At 35.8% G+C, this 26664-nt stretch overlaps 1 protein-coding gene across 1 annotated transcript in view; it reads right to left on the bottom strand.

Annotated features, from left to right (window-relative positions):
* ATRX (ATRX chromatin remodeler) overlaps nt 1–26664 on the bottom strand; it is a gene marked incomplete in the record, with an annotated part of 191522 nt that overhangs the window by 41909 nt on the left and 122949 nt on the right. Inside the window, 6 exon segments of the mRNA XM_056809652.1 lie at nt 1682–1790; nt 11838–11944; nt 14176–14329; nt 16978–17150; nt 17359–17447; nt 17997–18127. Of these exon segments, the coding sequence (XP_056665630.1) occupies nt 1682–1790; nt 11838–11944; nt 14176–14329; nt 16978–17150; nt 17359–17447; nt 17997–18127 (763 nt within the window).

The raw sequence follows: 26664 nt of genomic DNA, 5'->3' as shown, positions 1-26664 counted from the left end.
TTCCCATCATGCTCTTCTCTTCCTAACTTCCCTAACTCTGTCAAGCATCAATATCCTCATAGCTCTTTGGACTCACAACCTAAGTGTCCTAATTCTGCACACTCTCACCTCCCTATATTCAATGTATTACTAAGTCCTACTGATTCTACCTCTATAACATCTGTTCTTTATGGCCCCATCTCTGACACTGCAACTACTATAGTACAAGGCCTCATCACCTTAAATCCGGATTACTGCAAAAGCATGTTGCTTGGTCCACAATCCATCTTCCATTCAATTATCGAAGTAATCTTCCCAGACCATGCTGTGCTCCTACTCAATAAATTATGGTGGTTTACTATAACCTCCAGGATCCCTTATAAAATTCTGTTTGATGTTTGAAGGAGTTTATGACTTGATCTCTCTTCCCTTTCCTGTTATCTTTCATCTCAAACACCAATATATACTATACCATCCAGGAACACTGGATTTGATTCTGTTCTTTGTATAAGACATTCCATATTCTGACTTTTGCCTTTTGTTCTATCCCAAGTGCTTAACACAGTGCCAAGCACACAGTAGGAACTTAACAATTGCTTTTTTACTGGCAAATTTTGTCATTGATCCCTAGATCTCCACTCAAATTTAATCTTAAAGTGCCTTTGTAATTGTTCTAGAACAGCATTGATGAATGTTTTTGAGATTATGTGCCCAAAGTGGAACTTCAAGCTGCCTGAGAGCTCCCTATGTTATCCCAGTGCTCACACTGGGTGGATGGAAGGAGAGGAGGACTCAGGAACAGTGGAGAGAGGGAGAATGGAGCAGCCTTCTCTGTGTTGCCTTGGCACCCATGCCATGGCTTTGTCAACATGGCTCTTGGGAATACAGGATTGATTTTACATCACAATTTAAAATGACCCCAAGACTTTTTAAACTTACAATAATAATCTTACATTTTGTAAATTTTAAGCACTATCTTAAATAAGTTATATTCTGGATAGGCAGAATAAAGCTAATATATCCATAAGTGGGTGGAATGAGAGTAGCAAAAAAATAATTAAAAACAAACAAAAAGCCAAGACACAGCCAATAATGGAATCACCCAAGATACACACACACACACACACACACACACACACACACACACACACACACACACACACAGAGTAGTAAAATATAAAACCATAAAACTTGTAATAACTCCCGTGTCTTGGCTATCCTGAAAGATCTGCGACAGTATAAATTCTAAACAAAAAATCCTTCACCCTTCTTAGCAGCTATCTAAAATTTCTATTGATGCAAAAAAAAATTTTTTTAAATTCTTTAATAAAGAATCATGCAGATTCTTTTTTATGGTGATAATTCACAGATATTCAAAATACCTATTTAGTCTAATACCCACTTAAGATACTAAAGGAAATTAAATCTTCATTTACCTTCTCTATAAATGAAAAAACCCAATTTCCATAATTTCCATTAACCTTCTTGAAGGTACTATTTCCTAACCGTTTAATCATTTTCATTGATCTTATATCAAAAGCAATTGGATTCTAGTTCCTACAAATAAAGACTACATCTTGTAGTCCAGTAGACACAAGTTAATCTTCAGCAGTTGATATGAACACAAGTCATTAACCTAGACACAATGAAGTATGTATGCTGTTTCACCATCATTTTATTATGATCATGAATGATTTCTTACCTCACATTTGTCTCATCATTAAACTCTTCAGCCCATTTCTTCCTTGACTGCGCAGTAGTTGAGCCATCCAAACGATAGTAGTCAATATTTCGAAACCATTTCCCCTCCCCTAGTAATTTAACAAATAAGAAAACACATGAAACTATGTAGTCATCAGGCTTGTAGTAACAGTATATTTGCTTTATATCCTTTACAAAAGTTGCATAAAGGCCTATAGATCCTTAATGATGGCTCATGCAATGACAACTTTAAATGTTTAAATACATCAGACAAATGGGGGAGAGGAGTATCACTAATTACAAAAAGATCCTTCATCTAAAAACACTCTATTGATTCTGCTACTTACCACCTGGCTGAGTTATTTTACCACTCTGTGGCTCAGCATTCTCTAATATAAAATGAGGGTGTTGGACTGGATGACCTCTAAAATTCCTTTCAGCTCTAAATCCCAGAATCCTAGGATTCATTAGTCTTCCTTAAATAGTGAATTCCCCTAGTACATTCACAAAGATCCAATCTATGCATGGCATTACAGGAACATATGCATTCCATAAAGCAAGATTTAGTAGGATAAAATATTTGACTTCATCAAAAATAGGAGTTTTAATAACATTTAAGTTGGATTTGTTTCAATTTAAATTTGTATTGCCTTTACTTTCATTGGCTATTACTACCAGATTTATGGTGTGAAGAAAAAAAAAACCAAAAAACGAAAAACCAAAGCAACAGAAAACCTTTCTTAACAACATGCCACAAAGTCTAATTGCTTTTTAAATTATTTAAAACTTGTCATTTACATTGAACATTGTTACCAATCAATAAACAAGAATCTATTGATTGTCTACTGCATGCAAGACATTGTATTAGGTGCTAGGGATGCCAGTAGAAAGAAGAAAACAATTCCTACTCTCAAGGAGCTTACATTCTATTTCAGAAACAAGAAGTACATGTAGAAGTTGATAGAGAATAAATATAAAAAGATAAACAGTGAAGAGAGAGACTCTATGAGGTGGAGAATAACAGTTAAAGCATACCAGGCCTAAGGCACAGTCAATGCATAAGGAACAGAAAAAATGCTGCTTTGGCAGCATACTGGATCTGGGTGTGGGAGTAAAGGTATTTAAATGTTAAATAAAGGGGTTTATACTTTAGCAATTTAGACAACAGTTGACTGAGCAGGGGAGTGAAATTGTCAGATAAATAATTAAGGAAGATCACTGGTAGTTGTATGGAGGATGGATTAGAATAGGAGAGGTTTGAGGCAGAGAGATCCATTAGTAGGCTGGTAGTCACAAAGCTGTATTTTGAATATCTGCCTATTTTCCATTTATCTTCCTCAGTGATCCACTTTATCCAGTTGTTTTGTTCACTGAGGTTTTCTTTCAGGGCAAAAAAGGGAAGGCCATGACAACGAGATAAAAAAAATGAAGAATTTGGGTAATTTAAAAGAGGAAGAAAAATGCAATAATAGTCCATTACAAACTTGCATTAATATTAATAGGAGGCTTATCAAAATGACACAATCAGCACACCTAACTATATTAATAAAATAACAATGAATGGAAAACACAGATTTCATTTAACATTTTATAAGCACATACCTATCTGATATTATATATGGGAATCTGGGCTATTCAAATTCATCAACAATACTTCAGGACTTTGTGATATTAGTAATTTACATTTGTGAGGAATGCTTTTAGGAAAGAAGAAAACATCTATTTAAAAATTCTAAGCTCTTTTTACCAACTATATATAGCACCATTCTTCCAATAATTCATCAAAGTGAAATGTATATACACACACATTATACACACATGTATGCATGTACACACACACACACACACACACACACAGAGCTCTGTATAGGATGTAGGTTAACACCCACAATAATTCTACTTCTTATCATCAAAAAGGAAATAATTTTCTCTCTCCTCACTCACCTCACAAAGCATATTTCTTGAACAACCACAACAACTTTATTGGCTTTGTTAATGATAGGCTCCGAGGAACTAAAAGGCACATGTCAACTCTTCCTAAATGAGTTCCATACCACTACAACTCTTAAGCTCCCAAAGGGTTAGGGTTAGCATGATAAGTGGATGAGTAGTGCGGTTCATTACTCAACTCCGTGTATTCCATCTGGTAACTGTTCTCATCCCTCTAGTGGTCAGAGACAGCCTGCAATGTCTTCTTTCCTCACCTAATACTGGTAGCAAAAGTCCACCTCTTTTATACTACCAAGAGCTGATTAAAGAGGAATGGGCGACACTTCCTAGCTCTGTGTGACAAGTCCCATTGCCTAGCCCTTACCAATACACAGTATTGATTGTAAGGCAGAAGGGTTTTAAAAAGGGGGGAGGGGGGGAGCAGAAACATTTCTAAGTGTCTCCAAAGATATATAACACTAAAATTTTCCAGGTAGTGAAAAGTAAAGCCCATATTACTATACTATAGGAATAACTTCTGAGCAATAATTAACAGCAAACGAATTTTAATTGGACAAGCACAATATATAAAATATAGAGTTTAATACACTAATCTCAACTGGTTCAATGTGCTTCTGTATCTAAAAAAGGTTTCCAAATCAGGAAGGGGATTAGAAAATTAGTACAAAATATATTATTTTTAGATTAACTTTGATGTGCCTTCATCTACAGTTCTGTATAATCCTTTTTTGTCCCATTCTAAGAAATAGATAATGAAAGGTATAGATGAAGAGGTTTCAAAATCCAAAAAAAATTTTTTGGAGGGGAGAGATGTTTCAATGGAATATGAGAACATGACAGAGAGAATTTGGGGAAAAACAAGAGGAAGCACCACTTGACACAGTGGGAAGTGCATGAACACAAGAAATAAGCATTTGAAAAGGGACTGAACAGACTGACTTGCAATGACAGTCATAAATGAGTATTAAAGGAAGCTGGTCTATATATCTAAAGTATAAAAAGCTGACTTCAGGGAGGACAATTTTGTACCATTATGGTGTGTGCCAACCCCCCTCCCCTTTCCAATTATCCTAAATGACCACAAGATAAAATATGCCCAGAATATGAGCCAGTGGGCACTGACTTCATTGTTCCTTTCTGTTCCCCAAGGGAGTGAGGGGTAGGGGGAAGTCCTGGAGGAGGAACAGAGGAAGGAGGATATAGAAGGGTGGGGGACAGGAGATATATCAATTTTAAATGGTTTTAGAACTATTTTTCTAAAGGTCACTAGTCTTTCTCCTAATGTATTTGGCTATTTAATGTACAGAGAAAAACTTTTCTGAATATTGCTCACTATGGCTCCCACTTTAAGTTGTTTGGAAAATATGAGAACAAAATTTAATTTCCATATTGTTTAGCATTCAAATTGAGGAACTGGACTTACAAATTGTTCATGCCAATATCTGAGAAGACAAAATGAAATACCTGAGAGGGAAAATATTCCTAGTGTAGAATGAGATTTAAGACTTCAAATCCTTTATGAATTATATGCCAATACATTAATTAATAAACCATCAGGGAGTTGGGCAGGGGGATCTGTCACATCCACACAGTTACCATGCATAGGCCTCTCAGAGGTCAGGTAGAGTCTAGGCCTAACTGAAGGTAGGGTTTCAGCCTAAGGACCTTCACAGTTTGGTCAGCTGGGAGCCAAGGAAGAAGTACCATCAGAATCATGACTGTGGGTCAGGGAGTCAGAAGGGGCTATAAAAAAGGGAGGAACAGCTCTTCACAGGCCATAAGACAATCTATATCCTGGAACTAGTGGAGGCCTGGAAGTTCTTGAGAGTGAAGTGACACTGGAAAGGGCTTTCTTTAGTAGGCGAAGCATTAGTCTTTATATAAGCAGAGACTATCTATTGTTTCATGTTGCATTTTCTCTTCTCATTAACATGGAAAACCTGCAAAGTGCTAAATCCAGTCAAACTTGATCAGATTTTAAACACCGAGGTTTTCAAATAACCTTCCTGTGCATTTTCCAGGATTTTCTTTTATCTAAAGGTACGAAGCCTCCCACTCCCCACATTTCAAACTGAACTTTGATATACTTTTAAAATTATCCCTAACTTTACTCCAAATTGCCACAAAACCAAACCAACCCTATAATGACTACATGCCATTAAAAAAAAACAACAAAAAAACAAACCTCGTGGAATTTTCAAATCACGATAAAAAAAAGATTTTCTGCCTAAAAGGATGCCTATTAATGATAATGACACCTAACACTTCTATAATACTTTAAGGTTAATGAAGTGATTTATGAATTATTATCCCATTTAATGCAAATTACAACCCTAGGAAGTATATACTATTATCATCTCCATTTTACAAATATGGAAACTGAGACAAACAGGTTAAATAACTTGCCCAGGGTCACACAGCTAGCAACTATCTAATGCAGAGTTTGAACTCAAGACTCCTGACCCCAGATTTCAACTAATGATCTCTTAAGCCTGAAGGCATAAGAGTAGGATATGCAGTTAGCATTTCCAAAACTCTATTGCCTTTATTTTCTTGGGCTGTTGGGTGGATGTTCAAGCATGTTTCTAAAAAAAGTCATTTGTCAAGTTTATTTAAGTTAAGCACTAAAGGTAATTTTAAAAAAAGTTGTACATTTAATATTTGGGCATTATGGCTAGCACTAATCGGAATTCTCTAACTGATCTTCACCCGTCTGCATATTTCTAGTTACTGTAAATGAAAACACCAACAGATGTTCATGCTTAAGGAAATGATAGAAAGAGAATTGTTAAAAATCAAAGTGTGGTGTTTTTTTTAAACCCTTACTTTCTGTCTTGGAATTAATACTATATATTGGTTCCAAGGCAGAAGAGTGGTCAGGAGTAAGCAATGGGGGTTAAGTGACTACCCCCCAGGGTCACACAGGTGAAAAGTGTCTGAGCCACATTTGAACCCAGGACCTCCCTTCTCTTGGCCTGGCTCTCAATCCACTGAGCTACTCAACTGCCCCCCAAAATCAAAGTCTTAATCATGTGGCACTTAGAATTCATAACAACTATTTGAGTTTAATTAGGCTATAGTTATTTCTTGTCCAAGGGGTGGGGGAAGAAATTACTCTTCATCTAATCCCTTCCTTCCCCCTTAGAAGTCAAGGTTTATTTAAACAAAACAAACTCCATTGTACCATCAAAGTAGCAAAGCTTAGTGTGATGAGTTATTTACTATTTATTCATGCAAAGTATAACCCCCCCCCACCTACTGTTAAATAGTGGGATTTAAATCAATTAATGACCAATAAAGCATTAAAACACACACACACACACACACACACACACACACACACACACACACACACACACACATCAATGCCTTTGCTTGGAATACTCTTTAAAGCATTTTTATAATCTCTCATCTTCCTACAATACTCAATCTAAAAAAAGTTTAAACACCTATTTATTATGTGCAATGAAATGCTCTAGGTGCTACAAATTCAGAGATCAAAAGCTGACTGCCCTCCAAGATTTTATATTCTATGAGGAAAATGCAACATGGACACAGATCAGCAAAGAGAAGATAATTAGAAGCAGGGAAACAAGCATTAGCACCATGGGGGAGTGAAATCAATGAAGAGTTCAAGGAGTTGTGACTTGAAGAGAATGATTGGGAAGGTAAAGATGAGGTGGGAGTGCATTCCAGGAACAGAAGGCTGCTTATGTAAGTACATACATCATAGGGCTCTTTGTGAAAGTCTAATTTTCTATGTGTAAATCCAAAAACAGAACTGGGAAAACAACAAAGATCCCAGGAATCTTCAGCTCCCTCTCCACTTGATTTTTAACACCACAGAACTGAGCTCCTTCTCCAGTAGACCATGATTCCTACTGTGTAAAAATGGAGACTTGAATCCAGGACTCCAGTTCCCAGAAGTCCTTGCTCACTTTCCAGAATGCTTTGTAATCCCACTGAATTCTCAGATCACAAATTATTATTTAAAGGAGTTCTCGGCCTACTGAGCTCTTTTGTCCTACTTCTGCTTCCCAGCAGAGTCTTTCATGATGTAAATGAGGTTGTCTAGGCCTCTCTGGGCCTAGACATGTGCTTTCTTATTCTGAATTTTCCTTAATCCTTAATCTTTAACAAATTCTTAAAAATATAATACTCCTTGCAGAGGGAAACTAATTTCTACCTGCCTCAGTTTCCCCAAAATTTTGATCTTTACAACTGTCACTATTAATTGATACTTTTATGGGGATAGTGATTTCCCCCTTTTTATGTGAGAAAACGCCCTCTTTCAGGCAGTTCAGAAAAATAAGGGTTGGAATTTTTAAAAGAGAATTGTGCTATGGAATTAAAAGAAATTAAAAAATTTATGCTAATTTAACTATCATCTAAATTCTTTATTTTTCTGGTTGGCAAAAGAGACCTACAGAGCCCAGTTTTTTTCCCCCCACTATCTTTGTGTTGAGTAGATGTGGGAGAATGGCAGCTAGACAAAGTTACTTACAGTTCTAGCCTGAGAAAGATATGTGTTATAACTGACAACTTTGATAAAATTCTTAGTTCTTCCCAGAATCCATTTCCTAGTCTAATAACCATGTGAAATTCTTGGTTGTTTCTACTACTCTGCAAGAGTCATAACATGGATCTTGACACTTTGAATGAGGAAAATACAGTATTTCTTTATTTGATTTCTACTATGGACTTGACTTGTTCATCCTTCCTGGAGGTATCATTGGTTTGAAAACTCCAAACTCTGCCTGTCACCCTCAGACCCATTTTTCTTTCTAGTTTGGTTTACCTGAAAACACTGACAAGATAAGGGTTAAATTTGATTGTAGTTATCAGTAAAGCACAGTTTCTTCACCACTGTTCTCAGCTGACAGCTGAGTCCAACATCACCAAAACTTCACAGGTGACATTTTCCCTAAACATGTCTACATCATGGCTATATTATTCAACATTTATAAAATCTGGCTCCAGCCCATTCTTCCAGACTTCTCAAAACCCCTCTTCAGCTCCCTCTCCACTTGATTTTTAACACCACAGAACTGAGCTCCTTCTCCAGTAGACCATGATTCCTACTGTGTAAAAATGGAGACTTGAATCCAGGACTCCAGTTCCCAGAAGTCCTTGCTCACTTTCCAGAATGCTTTGTAATCCCACTGAATTCTCAGATCACAAATTATTATTTATATTATATATTATATTATAATTATAATTATATTACACACTCTACTCTCCATCGAAAAATGCTCACATGTTGGCTTCTACACACATTCCATTCTCTCCAACCTATCTCTTTGCCTAGGATCTGCAATCTTTTCATATCCGCCAACCAACTACTGCCATGCAACCCAGTTTAAATGCTATCTTTTCTCAAGACTACATCAATCCCTATCTTTCAGCTGAAAGTGGTCCCTATATGAACTGATCTCATAAGACTTTGTATCCCTTCCATGCATTTATATTAAAATATCTTTCTATTGATACATCTTATGACATCCACTACAATATATATGTATTAAAGTAAAGGTTTCAGTCTTAACTACCATATAACTTAATGCAGAATTAAGTCTTTCAGGTTTGAGGCTTAGGCACCATTGTTCCATCCAATAATATCATATTTCCTGAAAGATTTTTCTGGCACATTTGTGGAAGAAAGGTAAATAAAATAAGCAAAGTCTACTCAATTTATAAGTGAATCTAATCAAGCTCCTAAGCACTATCTGAATACTTCATGTTCTCATTAATGACTCATCGATCACACTGGTGGCCCTAGAAGGAAAATTGCAGGGACCTATCACTACAGTTTTACAATATCCAAAGTACTTTAAGTATGCAGAAAAAAATAAGAGATGACATTCACCTAGGAAAGAAGAGAGTAGTTTCCCACACACAATATAAGGAATGTAAAGAAGTTCAGAGATTTGTAAATTTGAGAGAGAAAAAAACACATTTAAGTTACACCGTAAAATATTTACTTTCAGAAAACTTAAAGGTAGTCTGAACATACCAAAGATGGAAGAAAAAAAAAGAGGATGAAGATCTCATCTTTGATTACATATTTTAAGTAAGAAAAATTATCAAAAAGTGGAGTGTCACTATTTCCTGCAATGCATGTAATGAATATCTTCCTATGTTATACATTGAAATATGACAGCAGTGCAAAAGGATTAGTTAATATACTACTTTGTACATTATACCTTTTGTGCAAATTCATAGTGCTTTATAAACCTCGACTCAATAATCATAACACTGCTATAAAGAGTGTTATGATTAAATCTGTAGATTAAAGATTGCAATAGGATCAATAAGAGCCATACCTTTTGAGCCCAATAACCCTATTACTGGGAAGATATTCTAAGTGAGTTATCAAAGAACATACTATCAGTTCAAAAATAAGAGGTGTGTGTGTGTGTGTGTGTGTGTGCGCGCGCGCGCGCACACACATAAAACTAGTGGAGAATGGTGAAATAAAATGGCCATAAGCATAATGGAACACTGTAGTGCCATTATGAATGATAAATGAGGGCTATAAAGATATGTAGGAAAATTTACATGAAATGGTAAAGAAGGCAGAAAGAGGCTTTAGAACACAGTGATTTAAAGTACATAATGAAATGAATCAAGACTAGCAGAAAACATATATACGGCAAAGCCAAGTGTAGCACATTGTATTAGGTCAGTAAATCCCTCCCTTCTCCCCAGGAGGCAAAAACTAATACCTACCTAATCAAAAAGAACACTATTTTTATTTGTCAAACTAAAGAAACCTGAAACATTATAAACAAAATATAGAAAAATTTTGAGACATTAAGGTGTGGCTGGGCAAATTATAAGAAATAATCTGATAACATATATTCAGTGTAGAAATTCATTATATTGTATTAATAGCTTTAAATGCAAGTTTAATAGGTCTTACTGTTGCATAAAATGATCATTTTTTAAAAAGGAAACAGAGGCAGGGAAAAATAAGAGCTATTCCAATAGAAAAAAATCTGAGTGACAACATTAAAGTCATATATTAGAAAATAAAAGCTAATTTGTCTTTTAACTATCCTATGAAAAGAAGCATGACTAGTCCAAGAGGCAAAATAAGGCACTTGAGGCAACTGTTTATGACAGCACATAATACTCTCATTCTCAATTTTATTTGCCTCCATCCTTTCTCCATTTTGCACCTGCCTGTCTGTTACATTAATCTGCCAGGATTGCATAGCCAAGGGGGTAAAACAGAACTTGGGGTCACAAGCTTGCTGACACCTGATCTATTGTATATCAAAAGAATGAATCAATCACTGCTGTTCCAAACCCCCACTTACAGTAAATTCATTTTACCTGTTTATGAAGACAGATTTCACCTATATTTACAACATATAATGAAGCACACTATACAAGGCACTACTATAGCAGCCATTCCTTATAAATATTTGCTCAACGAATACGAAGCATGGCCAATGACAATAACAAGTAATTTTTTAAAACAGGCCATAATAAATTAAAAGTGTAAACCAGATGAGTCAGACACACAGCTCATAATATTTCTGAGTGCTGCCAAAACCAGATTGAAATATAATTGGGAAATATTTAACAAAAGAAATACAAATACAATATAACATAGATAATATTATTATGGGATTTTCTAGGTCAACATGTGCCAACAGGCACCCTAATGTATAGATTAGTGGACCCCCTTTTTATTTTGAGTTTTGATACCACTGGTAAAAATGGTACGACGTAAATACCCAAACAGACAAGGTCATAAGACAGTAGTGTCTAGCATATAATTTCTATGGTCAAAAAATGCTATTTTCTGGTCCTGGGTAATCAATGTGATCACTTTTATCAACATAACAAAAGTATTTAAGATCCAAAGCCCTCTAGGAGAAACACTCTCTTCCCCGGCAGCAATTATATTATAAATTCCTAATGCTCAAGTATTTATTATATCCAGCCAAAATTTTAAATGATCAAATAAGAAAATTAAATATATATCTGTAACATTCTGAGGTATTTTAATAATTTGGATAAAATTTTCAAATTGTTGATTAAGTTGAGAGGATACTCTGAAGAAGAAATTATTAATGGGGAAGGAGATAGATAACTAAAATAATCATTGGGTATGAACGTCTGAACTCCATTAAAAACAAAACAACAGGCATCCAATGATCCCACTCCGAATTTAAAATATAGAAAAACTAACTCACCTTTATAAATAAGAGGCTTATCTTTATCATCTGATTTCTCCCTACTAGCCAATTCAAGAAAATCTTCAATCAAGTCCAATGATATGAGAGATTGGCTAAAAACGAGACTAAAAAATATAAAGAGATATAAATGCTTCCTACTAAAATTACTAATATTTAAAATGACAAACACAGAAGAAAATAACCACGTCATTTAATTCCAAACATGCCTGCAAAGCTCTGGACTCTCTATCCCACTTGGAGTGTTTGGGGGAGGCAAAGGGAAAGTGAGCTTTGTTTGGAATCCAAAGATTTCACAGGAACATGTATTCTACTTGTTTAATGTCCCAGTTGAACAAAGGGGAAAGTAGACTACCAGTTGGCAAGACATGACATGCATGTTTGGCTTGTGGCCCTAGAAACCAACGGGCCAGGGGAACTGTGTTATATAAAGGGTATTGGTATACAGTTGCAGAAAGAGCTTTATAATTTTTCAAAATTAACTGTAAATTTTGAGGCACCTACAAGAGCTGTGCTCATACCCCTTAATCTCTTACATATTTAATTCTATTGTTCAGCACCATAACTTTAATTCAATGTAATTCAACATTTATTACAGAGTATCTATTATGTACCCTGAGCAATAGGCTAAGTGGTAGAGAGAAACATATAAAATTCATGTTGAAGACTTTGAGGAGCTTACACAATCACATAAAAATGCTAACTGCCTGATCGAAGCTGATCTGGAATTTAAGACAACATCTTGGAAAAGGCCTGATCCTAATCAGGCAGAGATCCAAGCTAGCTCTGGGGAGTGAACAAGGTCAGATAATCCTTGCTGTGAAAGAGGTGAGGGAGTCTCAGTGAAGAGGTTGGCAAGTGTACTTAAGTGGGCCAGGAAGCAGCTGATGATGAACTGTTATTCTCTGTCAACTTTCTCCATTTACAGGTGGCTTAAGGGGCAATACTGAGATTGTTAATCTTAGCTCTTAAAACCTTTTTTTTTGTTCTAAGAATGACTACCAGGAAGACATAGAAGGCATTTCTATCTAATTTGCATATTGAACTAGGTAACAGAATCAAATTCCAAAATGATCTCACCAGGTTATATATAATGCTGGTTTGAGAGTAAAAAAAAAAATAAAAAGAAATCAGAATCAAAGTCCTACAGTTAAGGTAGAACAAGCTGGAGATAAGAAGGAAGAGTGAATTTGAATCTGACAGCAATTCTTGTAGAAAAGTTCCTAATGTTTTGGTTGATCACAACTTTGGCATGACCTAAAAAAAATTATACATATATAATGTAATCTCTGGCTGTATTATGAGAAATAATAGTATTAAAAATATCCAGAATACTGGTTAACCTGGAAAGAACGTTTTGAGAGTTTTACTAACAAATCTGAGAAAGTGAAAGATCTGAAACCTAGATTAGATAAGAAATATTAAGAAAACTATTTAAGATGAAAGCTTGAGGACATTTACTGCAGAAAAGAAGAATAAGAGAAGGATGAGGGGGTCTTAATCACATGATGCCTGAGGTCCCTTTCAACTTGAAGATACTAACGAGGCTATGAAATAATTGAAAAACTAACATGTGGAAAGAGTACACAAACAGGCTGCATTGCTTCAGAAGGCAAAACTAAGACCACAGGGAGAAAGTTACTGGAGGAGGGTTTAAGGGACAATCAATATAAGGAATTTCCTATCAATCAATCAACTTCTAAACAATGAAATAGCTCATGAATAGTGAAATTTGTATCAATGGAAGCAATTGAGCAAATGCTGAAGGGCTGTCAGGGATGCTGGAGAAAAATTCTTCTTTCAGTTGGGAAGCTAAGTTAGACGAATCTTCAATTGTCTTTCAACTATAAGCCTAACAATTTGAATGGGGTATATGGTACCTATGATACCCAGGTGAAAAAGAAATAAGGTGATAAACTCTGAAATAAGCAGAGGAAAGAGAAAAATGAGAAAGCATGAGAAATATATGTATCTTGATTTTCCACCATGCCCAAGGTGGTGAGGGAGGCTTTAAAGGATCTTCTGAAGAAATCCATGGGGCTCTTTCCCATTCCAAGCACAGACGAGAGGTAAGGTATGCGACAGGAGAAGCCCAGTCTACCTGAATCTGAACTACTGCAGGGGCAAACAGAGGTAGGGCTACCACAGACAGTAAGAGTGAACAGCTTGAGAAAATCCACTTGGCCACCCCTGCCTCACAGTAAGAAAACATTTCATCAATGTTTTAAATAAAGTTTGTCTTACCTTCTGAAAGGTGAGAAGTAAAAGATACTGTCACATCAGCTGCAAAACTTATGGCAATAGTTATTTACAAAAATCACTTTAGGAAAGAACTTACACTTTGTCTCCAAGTTCCTCTGCCATGCGCAGAATTTCAAAGAGAAGCACCATTTTGCCCGAATGTTCTAAGACCTCAGCATCAGCATCAGTCACAAAGTCTTTGTACCAGTCTGGAGCTGGGCTGCTTGGGTTGGAAGAGGAAGCTGTTTTACCTGAAGAGAAAGACACTTTCTTCAGCTTTTGAGGGGGCAATGCCCTTGTTTCTTCTTTAATGCCAATTCCTTCAGATAAGACAGTCCAAAGAACATACACATCAATAGTGAGAACTGAGGCTATTACAAGAGCCATTGAAAACTGATACCCCCTCATGAAAAAGTGTAGCCACCTTTTCCCTAAAACAAGTTGAATTCTGCAATAGGAAAATCATAAGAGAAAAAGGAAAGGAAAGATTAAAGCAAAAGTTCACACACTTCAATAAAAAGAGGACTTGACAGTCTATAGCTTTTACTAAAAGAGAGATAGGAAACATTGACAATTTGTTTTATTCAATTTTAAGGAATACATTAAATAACTTCCAGGACATGTTATGTGGAAAGGAAGCAGTTATTCACCTCAACGAACAAATTGTCCCAGACTAACCTCCTTTAATTTTTTTAGAAGAAATTTGGAGTTAAAGGACTTGGGTCTGAATCTAACTATCTTAAGCTTCTGTCCTATATTTGTGAACAGAAAATGGCCAGACTAGATAACCACCAAGGATACTTATAGGTCTAAATCCATGATCCCATGATTAATAAAATCTCTTCCATAGCCTTAAAGAAAAGGCATGGTTTAGACAACAATATATTAAGGTGGTTCAGAACCTGGTGAATGATTTAACTCCACATTTAACATGCATTAGCTGTGTAACCCCTGGCAAATCACTCGACTCAGGAAACATCCAAAGACTTCTCTTAGTCGTTTGGTGTTTGACAGGAAGACAATAGTTAAAAAGAAAACTGCCTAGCACACAGTAGACACTAATTGCCCGTTTAAAAAATGAATGAATTCTACCTCATTTGATCCTCACAACAACCATGGGTTGTTGCTATTTAGCCATGTTTGACTCTTCTTGACTCATATGGGGTTTTCTTGGCAAAGACACTACAGTGGTTAGCCATTTCCTTCTCTAGTGGATTAAGAAAAACAGAGGCGTACCCAGGGTCATACAGCTATTCAGATATTCATGACTCTAGGGCCAGTATTCTATCCACCTAGTTACCTCAGGATCATCTTGGAGAATGATGTATAATGGGGCAAAGTACAGGTATCTGTGCTTGGCCTTGAGCTAAATGATATTTTTGGTGGGTATAGGGAGACAAGGGTAAGTAATTACCTTTTGTTTCAGCATCAATTCTAAGACAGAAGAGTAGGAAGGGCTAGGCAAGTGGAGTTACATGACTTGCCCAGGGTCACAAAGCTAAGAAGTGTCTGAGGCCAGATTTGAACGCAGGTCTTCCCATTTTTTACCATCTTTTTTTCTTTAAACCCTTACCTTCCGTATTGGAGTCAATACTGTGTATTGGCGCCAAGGCAGAAGAGTGGTAAGGGCTAGGGAATGGGGGTCAAGTAACTTGAACCAGGGTCACAGAGCTGGGAAGGAAATTTGAACCCAGGACCTCCCATCTCTAGACCTGACTCTCAATCCACTGAGCAACCCAGCTGCCCCCTGTTTTTTTTTACCATCTTAATCAATAAATTTTCATTAAATATGGCACCTCTTCCTAATTCTAGGTCTTTATTGAAGGAAAGATGACAACTGTTTGAGAATGTTGTATAGGGGATAATTTTTTGCCTCACATAGTCAGACGACATGGGCCTTCTAACTTAGAAGTTTTGCAATATCAGTTACTTATAATCACCATTTAAACTTGTATTGAATGAAGTAGAAATGATAAACTTCATTTTTCTATCTAGTTAGGAAGTAGAAAACTGTAAAGCAATTTTCTCTCATGGCATCTACAAGAAGATAGGGGAGATATAATAGAAAAAAAGATAGTTATGAAAAAAATCATACTGTATCTATTGAGAGAAAGAAAATAAAATGAGACCAGCTAAATTTAGGCCCCTCCTCTGTTTTTCATCTTATTTCTCCCATGAGAAAAATCAGCAAAGGTTACAACCTGAATCAGAGGACGATGAGCCACAGAGTCTTGGGCTTTAGTTACTATAGCTTTAATCTTAAGAAATGCTGGATGTAAAAAAAGCAGCACCAGAACCCTCAGTCCCATCTCATGCCACCGCTCCCCACCAAACAAAAAACAACAACAACAAACAACCCTAGGCAGTATTTTTTTCTAGCTAAATTTTCATTATCTGTCAGGACCCTTGCTGCCATACCATTCCCCTATACCTTTCCTTCTCTTGAGTAAAGGGTTTTCTTCCTTCCTCCATCCCATACTAGGTGGGTAGGGGCAAATATCGTGCCCACTTCCTATAGAGAAGATTCTCATCTGAGATTTGGGTTGACCCTACTCCACTCTCAGAAGGAGGGAAATGGTGTTTGCTGGCCTGCAGCCAAGTTCAGAGTATTGTTGACTTGAGCTCTATGACACTCAGAAGAAATAAAAAAGCAAAAACTACTCAAGGACTGAATAATGGGTGCAACTGGGATGGAGTACAGAAAGCTTCAGTTTTGGGCTAAGTCAGGGAACTCAATAATTTAGGGTTGTCTTATGACAAATAAAATGGTAGGGGAATAGCAATTCTGGATCAATTTCAGTTTGGTGAACCACAAAGATAATTCAGTTGAACAAAACATTAAGGTAAGTATTTCTGAGACAATGTTCCATGTGAAATGACATTTATTCACCAAACTCACTTTCTTCCTGTTTAAAAGAAACTGCAGAGATATTGGGTATTTCCTCCACACTTCCATCTCCACCTCCTCGTGACCTTGAATTCCATACTTTGATCACTTCTACATCATTATCACTGCAACTGTCACTTGAGCTAGAATCCTTTTTCCCTTTCTTTCCCTTTGACTTCTTTTTCCTAAATAACAGAAAATTAAAGTGGTTAGACGAAATACAGTAACCATTTATTTGTGACTTATGAGACAATATGGTGAAAGTTCCCTTGTCAATAAGCAAAATAACAGATTTGAAAAAAATTTACTTTCTTATAACCACATAAAAATATGATGAAAGGAAATAAATTATGAAAGATTTTATATAGTTCATGGGGAAAAAGTTCCATTTACTTAGTATAATCGTCGGAGCTTAAACTCATTGAGGTTTCATCAGAATCTGAAGCTATAAATTCATCCATACTGTCTTCATCAAAATATCCCTAGGGAAAAAAATTAATATTTTTAGATTTTAATTAAGTAACCTAAACTAGACTAAAAATTTCAAGATAGGAGTTTGCTGTATTTTAAAGAATACAAAGCTCAACGTCAACTGTATGATTGATATCCTATTGCTTGCCTTCCCAGGGAAAGGGGAAAAGGAAGAAGGGACAGAATTTGGAATGTAAATTTTTTTTAAATTAATATTAAAAAAATTTTAAGTGTAATTTGGAAAAATTTAACAAAATAAATAAAAATGTATTTTAAAAAATACAAGGCTCAATGAAATGAACCATTATTTTAAATGGTCATAATTACACCGCATATATAAATAGTAGTAGTCTCTCGGTGACCGAGAATGACTATAACCTATATAACTTTGTGCGCACACTGTGCATATATAAATAGGCCCACTAGAAATAGCAGGAAAAATAACTGAGTTATTCAACAATAGGACTGCTAATAAATAAGAAGTCTACCTAGTATTTGGCATCGTTTATTCTAAGCTTTCCACAGAGATAATAATAAAAATTTCAATTTAATTGATTTACCTTGTTTTCTTTGCTTATATAATCCAGCTGCAAACACCAGGGGTGAGTCCAGATTCTGCTTAACATCTGGAAGTCCTGGAAAAGTTTTGCTCCTGCTTTCCCTCTTCCACCTTCACTGCTATTACCAACACCTGACAACAAAAGGTAAGAATTAAAAAAAAAAAAATCTAAAAAAAATTTTCCCATTTGAAATAATTTCCAAGTGCAATTACAAATGCATATTTCTCAATGGATTAATTAAATGTTACTGGTTAAATGTTAAAAATTGGAGTGTTCTTTTTTAAAAGAGAATAATTCCTATGTGAAAAAAAACTTCTTTTACTTCATAAATTCCATTTCCATAAGACTCACATTAAATGGAGTTACAAAAATGCCAATATTTCTAAAGAGAGAACATTATGGAAATTATTTCTAATTTTTATTCTACTTATTAATATTAGATACTTTTAACTCTTAATACTTCGGTATTAAATGTGTGATCTGTTGAAGTATAAATTGCACTCAAGAAATACAGTGGACCTGACCAAATAGTTAGAGGAAGTCTGTGTTGAAGGCAAAATAATTTTCAATTAAAAGTGATTGGTTTTCAAGATTTATCTAAATAGAAAAGATACAAAAAGGATGTAAAATATTATAGTGAGTGAAAATACCAAAAAGGAATAAAAGGTGAATAAGAAAATGTCATTAACCAATGATTCATCTGCCTACTTTTTCAACTCTTTAAAATCTTTATACATATCAAGAATATCTTTGGCAAAAATATGAAAACTAAACAGGCACGTTTCCCACAGAAAACAAACTTCCAATACACAAACCTATTGATTACAAAATAGCATTAGAATCAGCAGAATAAATAATAGATATCCTCCATGAAGATCATACAAGGATTTAGATAGTTTTTTGCTCCAATGAGATTCAAGAGATGTAAATACAAAAAATAACTTTGTTTAATAATTCTCATTACAAATGTGAAATCTAAAACAAGGAGACATCATCGCAAAAGTGTCTATCATCCATGAACAAGATTAAAATGAGATAGATTCCTTTTTATAGATAAGGTCTTTAAGACGTGACTTTTGGAGAATCATTGTACAATGGATAGTACTAGAGAAAACCGGGAAGACCTGGTATCACAAACTGCCTCTGATGTTTATTCTTTGATTGCGAACATGCCATTTTATGTCTAAGGTCCCAAGTTCTAAATCTCAAGATAACTGAAAGACGAAAGTAAGATAACATATGTCAAATCATAGGTTATACAAATGTTTATCCTTATCTTCTTTCTGTTTGTAGATGGCATTATGCTGATTTATCTGACCTCAAGACACTAGGATGAATAAAAGAATTTGCACTTTGGTAGAGATCTTAGCAAATACCTAGCCCCACTCAAACCATAAAGGAAACCTCACTAAAACAACTGACAATTGCTCACTCAGCAACTGTGTGAAGATGTTAAGTGAAAGGAAGCCCATTCCATTCTGAGCAATTCTCATTATTAGGTCATTTTCCCAGACATCAAACCTAAATTCTGCTCTTTTTAACTCCAATCAATAATTTCTCATTCTGCCTTTTGGAGGAAAGAAGAATAAGTATAATCCCTGTTTCACATGATGACTCTTCAAAAAGTTTGAAGTTTGCTACTGCCGTCCCCCAAGGTTTCTTTTCTCCAAGCTAAATACATCCCTAGTTACTTCAGTTGATACTTATACAAAATAGACTAAAGATTCTTCAAAAATCTTTGTTCTGTTTTGATGATCTCCAGTGGGTCAATGTCCTTCTTAAACTGTGGCATTCAGAACTAAACAAAATATTGCATGAGGGATGACTAAGGCACAGAACAGAGGAACTGTCTCATCCTAATCCCTGGAAGCTGTGATTCTTTTAGTAAGGGCCCAAGATAATGGTAGGTTTTAGATTGCCACACACATTGTTGTTACACATTAAGATCTGCATTTGCTGAAGAGATCAACCTAATCTACGTAGGGCAAACTAAGTGAATGATGAATCTGCTCCTTCTACCCATGAGGACCATTCTGGATTATTCCCTCAAGTGGTACTCACAAGTTGTGCCTCCAGAGAAAAGACTACCACAGTTCAGGATTGCTCATTAATGTGCTTCACATTAACATTCAGACAGTAAATTAATTCGTTTTAGTAAAGGCTAAAAGCATATACTAAGATGGAATAGTAATAAGTATTACCCCCAGATTGCTGGGGCACACCCTCCCACATATATACACAGTATCAATGGAAAGTGTTGAAATATAAATTAAAATGGCAGTGAGGCACACATGTAATATACACATGTGACAAAAGATAACTCAAAACTCCTGGTACTGCAAGTCCTGGAAGTCCTTTTACTTTGTAGGATTTTCATGTAGCTCTCCTTGAGTACAATGTCTCTACAGAATGGATTTAGTTCAACTGTGCTCTCAGAGTTTACAATTTTCTTGCTTCAACAGCTGATATTCTCTCTGCCATGAAGGTCATATTCTCTGAAGGTGCCACCTACCTGGGGTGATTATTTTCCTACATCTGTGTCTGACTTCAGGTATGTGTTTCTCCTCCTGACTGGAAACATTCACTAGTCTTCTGCTGGTCCAGTACCTCTCATGAAACGGCCATTGGAGGAAACAGAAGAAAAATTTACCCTCCTCCCTCTACCTGCGGCGCTCTGGTAAAACTGAAGGAGTTTTCATCCATAAAGCCTCTAGGAGTCTGGGCTCCCCAAATGTTGAGTAATTTGTGATTTCATAGGTAGATAACAAGATGGAAAACACATAGAAAGTAGAAACAAGGCACAAAAGTACACAAATATTCAAAGACCCGAAAGTAAGGTATTCAATACCTTAGTTAATCCACTATGGAGAATTCATGGAAGAAAGAGGACAAGAATAACTCAGGATAATAACATGATGAAGGATTGCTATCTGCAAAGTTAAAGGGAAAAAAACTAAAATGATGGTTTTATTAAATACCTGGAGAAAAGGCGCTCTCAGAAAGTTCATTAATGTAAAAAAAAAAGCTGGAAATTTTTATTTTTTTACATTTTCTTCAAAATTTTAAAAGAAAAATTTCAATTTGACTAGGTACAATTTTAGCACAAATGGGAACATTAATAAGGTGGCTTTGCAGTATGAGATCTCAAACTATACTATAAGGCAGTGGTCATCAAAACAATTTGGTACTGGCTAAGAGACAGTCTATGACAAGAGATGCCAGCTTTTGGGACAAAAATCCACTTTTTGATAAAAATTGCTGGGAAAATTGGAAGACAGTGTGAGAGAGATTAGGTTTGGATCAATACCTCATACCCTACACCAAGATAAACTCAGAATGGGTTAATGACTTGAACATTAAGAAGAAAACTATAAGTAAATCAGGTGAACACAGAATAGTATACATGTGAGACCTTTGGGAAGGGAAAAATTTTAAAACCAAGCAAGCCTAAGAGTCACAAAATTTAAAATAAATAATTTTGACTACACAAAATTAAAAAGTTTTTCTACAAACAAAACCAATGTAACTAAAATTAGAAGGAAAGCAACAAATTGGGAAACAATCTTCATAACAAAAACCTCTGACAAAGGTCTAATTACTCAAATTTACAAAGAGCTAAATCAATTGTACAAAAACATCAAGCCATTCTCCAATTGACAAATGGGCAAGGGACATGAATAGGCAATTTTCAGTCAAAGAAATCAAAACCATTAATAAGAACATGAAAAAGTGTTCTAAATCACTTATAATCAGAGAGATGCAAATCAAAACAACTCTGAGGTATCACCTCACACATAGCAGATTGGCTATCATGACAGCAAAGGAAAGTATTGAATGCTGGAGTGGATGTAGGACATTAATTCATTGCTGGTGGAGTTGTGAACTGATCCAACCATTCTGGAGGGCTATTTGGAACTATGCCCAAAAAGCGATAAAAGACCGTCTGCCCTTTGATCCAGACATTGGATTGCTAAGTTTGTACCCCAAAGAGATAATAAGCAAAAAGACTTGTACAAAAGTCTCGCTCTTTGTGGTGGCAAAAAATTGGAAAATGAGGGGATGCTCTTCAGTTGGGGAATGGCTGAACAAATTGTGGTATATGTTGGTGATGGAATACTATTGTGCTCAAAGAAATAACAAAGTGGAGGAATTCCATGGGAACTGGAAGTGATGCAGAGTGAAAGGAACAGAACCAGGAGAACATTGTACACAGAGACCAATACACTGTGGTACAACTGAATGGAATGGACTTCTCCATTAGTGGCAATGCAGTGATCCTGAACAACCCAGAGGGTTATAGGAGTAAAAACACTATCCATATTCAGAGGAAAAACTGTGGGAGTAAAAAACACCAAACAAAAAACAACTACTTGATTACCTGGGACGAGGGGGATATGATTGGGGATGTAGACTCTGAATGAACATGCTAGTGCAAATACCAACAATATGGAAATGGATTCTGGTCAAGGATACATGCAATACCCAGTGGAATTGTGTCTCAGCTACGGGAGGGGAGGGGAGGGGAAGGAGGAATAGAAAATGATTTTTTTGTAACCAGGGAATAATGTTCGAAATCAACCAAATTTAAAAAAAAATCAATAAGTTTTTTATTAAAAGAGCCATTCCCTAATCGATAAACAGGCAAATGACATGAATGAGCAGTTCTCAGAAGAAACCAATGCTATCAGCACATAAAAAAATGCTCTAAATCACTATTGATTAGAGAAATGCAAATTAAAACTTTGAGGTACCACTTTACACAAACCTGATTGGCTAATATGAGAGAAAAAGAAAATGACATACACTCATGTACTGTTTTGGTTTTTTTTTTTTAAACCCTCACATCTGAGAATGAATACTATAAATTGGTTCTAAGGCAGAAGAGCAGTAATACCTAGGTGATGAGGATTGAGTGACTTTCCCAAAGTCACACAGCTAGAAAGTGTCTGAGACTAGATTAGAACTGAGGATGCTCTATCTCAGGACCTGGATTTCTATCCACTGAGCCACCTAGTTTTCCCCTCACTAATGTGTTCTTGATAGTTATATGAACTTGTCTAAGCAAGATGGAGAACACTCTGGAACTATGCCAAAAGAGCTATAAAACTGGGAATACCCTTTGAGGGAGTAATACCACAAATACCTCTATTCCTCAAAGAGACCAAAGAAAAATGAAAAGGACCTATATAAAGAAAAATATTAATAGAAGCTCTTTTTATGGTGACAAAAACATGGAAAATGAGAGGATACTCAAAAAACTGGAGAATGCTAGAACAAAGCTTGGTATATAATTAGGTACTACTGTGCTTTAAGAAATGAGGAAGGGAATGGTTTTAGAAAAACTTAAGAAGGGGGCAGCTGGGTGGCTCAGTGGATTGAGAACCAGGCCTAGAGACAGGAGGTCCTAGGTTCAAATCTGACCTCAAACACTTCACAGCTGTGTGACCCTGGGCAAGTCACTTAATGGCCAATGCCTAGCCCTTACCACTCTTCTGCATTGGGGCCAATACATAGTACTGATTCGAATATGGAAGGTAAGGGTTTAAAAAAAGAGAGAAAGAAAAACTTTAGAAGCCTTATATAAACTGATGCAAAGTGAATTGAAAAGAAAGGGGAGAATCATCGTGCATAGAAATAGCAATGCTATCAATGATGTTCCAACTGTGATAAACTTAGCTACTGATCAATACAATGATCCATAGGAATTCCAAAGAATCAATGATGAAAACGAAAAATTCATCTCTGGAAAGAGAACTGATGAACTCTAAGTAGGGATTAAAGCATGCTTTTCTTTCTTTCTTTCCTTCTTTCCTTCCTTCCTTCCTTCCTTCCTTCCCGCCCTCCCTCCAAAACATGATTAATGTGGAAATGTTTTGTGTGACTTCACTAGTAAAACTGATATATTGCTTGCCATCTCAATGGATGAGAGGAAAGGAGAGAATTTGGAATTCAAAACATTTTAAAATGAATGTTAAATGCAGAAGGAAAACATTTGATTTTTCACTTGTTTATATGGGTATTGGATATGGGGTTTTGGGTTTAAAAGATTATTACAAAAATGAATAATATGGAAATAGGTATTGAGTGATAATACATGTATAACCCAGTGGAATTGTTTCTCAGCTCTTGGAGGGGGGAAGGAAAAAGGGGAGGGAAAGAACATGAATCACATAACTATGAGAAAAATTAAATGAACGTTGAATTGAAATATATATATAATTGAGAAATATTTTTTTAAAAAAAGAAAAAAATTTAAAGCATTTACTAAGCACCTATTCTGTACCAGGCTCTATGCTAAAAATGTAGACTAAAAAGACAAAAGCAACAACAACCCTTGCCATAAAGGAACTTATATTCTAGTTGAAGGAGACAAAACAGACAGGTCCAATAGGTAGAAGCAAAATATGGTAAAAAGTTATTTTAATGAAAAAGCACTAGCATCTAGGGGGGAAATCAGGAAAGATCTCATGTGAAAGGATATATGAGCTGAAAACTAAATGAATAAGGATTTAGAACAAGGACCAGTTAGCTAGATTGCAGTGTAAGTAGAGGGAACTAATGTGCAGAAAGCCTAAAAAAGTAGGTTGGAAACAGGTGGAGAGATAGAATTGTTTATATTTTATCCAGGAAGATGAAGGGAGCCAATGGATTCCTAATAGTGGTAATAACACAGTCAGATTTGAGCTTTCGGAAAATCACTTTAGCAGCTATGTGAAGAAGAGATTGGAGAGGGGAAAGCCTAGAGGAAGGTAAACAAATTACAATGTCATTAAGGTAGCTGAAGTAAGAGGAGATAAAGGCTTGAATTAACATGCTTCCTGTGAGCAAAGAGAAGGGCTAGATATGAGGTGTTGTAGGTGGACAAAGATTAAGACCTTAAAAAAAAAAATTGGTATATGGAGTGAGGGAAAGTGAAGAGTTTACATTCCACCAAGGTTTTGAATCTGAGTGACGAAAAAAATAGTTGTACTCTTGACAAAAATGCAGAAGTTTGGAAGAGGAGGGCTTGGAGGAAAATGGAGTTCTTAATTAGATATTTTGGAACAATGAACTGGCAAAGTGGGTCACACAGTACTGGAAATAGAGAGCTGGAAATCATAGAGGACAATGAAACTCCTGAAGGCTGCTATAATACTTGAGAGTCTAAAGGAAAAATGACAGAAGAAAAAGCTAGAGTACTGAGCTATATGCACACCCATAAAGGAGGCACAGATAATGCTGTAGCAAAGATAACTAAGAGGAAGAGAAGAGAACCAAGAGAAAGCAGCAGTATGAAAAGAGAAGAGATAATTTATCCTGAAAGAGGCAGTGGTTAGTATAATGTAAAATATTGCATAAAGATCAAGAAGGATAAAACCTGAGAAAGGGTCTAGCAGCTAATAAGTACTTTCTCATTGTTCCCTGATACTTTAAAAACATTTTGCCTCAACTTTCTTATATTACAACGTCAGGAACTCACATCTCATCCTACTCTGAACTTTTAATTTTGTAAATCTGAAAAGGTTTGGTGGAAGAATTTGTCTCTATGTTTTATTTAGCTAATCAGGAATAACTTTTAACTCCATTGTTATGAGACTCCAGTCAAAGTATGCTGACTTTATTGTCGACAGATTAAATATGTTTAATGGAAGAGAACAAAAATGTCATCTTGATGTCAGTTAGTAAAGGGGAGAACAATGCTTTTAAAAATGAATTGAAAGTTCAATCATTACATCTATATTACAGGACTCTGCTATGTCGAGGGAGGGCACTCTGTTTCACACTGAGGCTCAGAAGCCCAATCAATCAATGCATGGCAACATGGAAATAAAAGGCAATTTGTACTGCTTTGAAAATGCTTGCTCACTGATTAAATGATTGGAGTCAGGAACCAGTACAGTGGAGGAGGTGTGGTAGAAAAGATCAGAACCCAAAAAAGTGAGTCTGGTTTCCCTTTCCTATTCATTTCCCTCACTCCGCAAACCATTGATTGTCTTCCTCATCTTCCCTAACGTTTATGTTTCCTAATTTTCCCCTTTATTAAAAATGTTTAAGAAACAATGTTTGTTCAATATTAGGAAAACCATCCACATAATTGACCACATCAACAAGCAAACCAACAAGAACCACATGATTATCTCAATAGACGCAGAAAAAGCCTTTGATAAAATACAACAACCATTCCTATTAAAAAAACCAGAAAGCATAGGAATAGAAGGGTCGTTCCTAAAAATAATAAACAGTATATATCTAAAACCATCAGCTAATATCATCTGCAATGGGGATAAACTAGATGCATTCCCAATAAGATCAGGAGTGAAACAAGGATGCCCATTATCACCTCTACTATTTGACATTGTACTAGAAACACTAGCAGTAGCAATTAGAGAAGAAAAAGAAATTGAAGGCATCAAAATAGGCAATGAGGAGAGACCAAGTGATCACTCTTTGCAGATGACATGATGGTCTACTTAAAGAATCCTAGAGATTCAATCAAAAAGCTAATTAAAATAATCAACAAGGTTAGCAAAGTTGCAGGATACAAAATAAACCCACGTAAGTCATCAGCATTTCTATATATCTCCAACACAGCTCAGCAGCAAAAACTAGAGAGAGAAATCCCATTCAAAATCACCATAGACAAAATAAAATACCTAGGAATCTATCTCCCCAAACAAACACAGGAACT

Source organism: Monodelphis domestica, chromosome X (assembly GCF_027887165.1).
Source record: "Monodelphis domestica isolate mMonDom1 chromosome X, mMonDom1.pri, whole genome shotgun sequence".
Classification (NCBI taxonomy): Eukaryota; Metazoa; Chordata; class Mammalia; order Didelphimorphia; family Didelphidae; genus Monodelphis; species Monodelphis domestica.
Note: the sequence above shows the minus strand (reverse complement) of the source record. Positions and strands in the feature narration are given on the sequence as shown.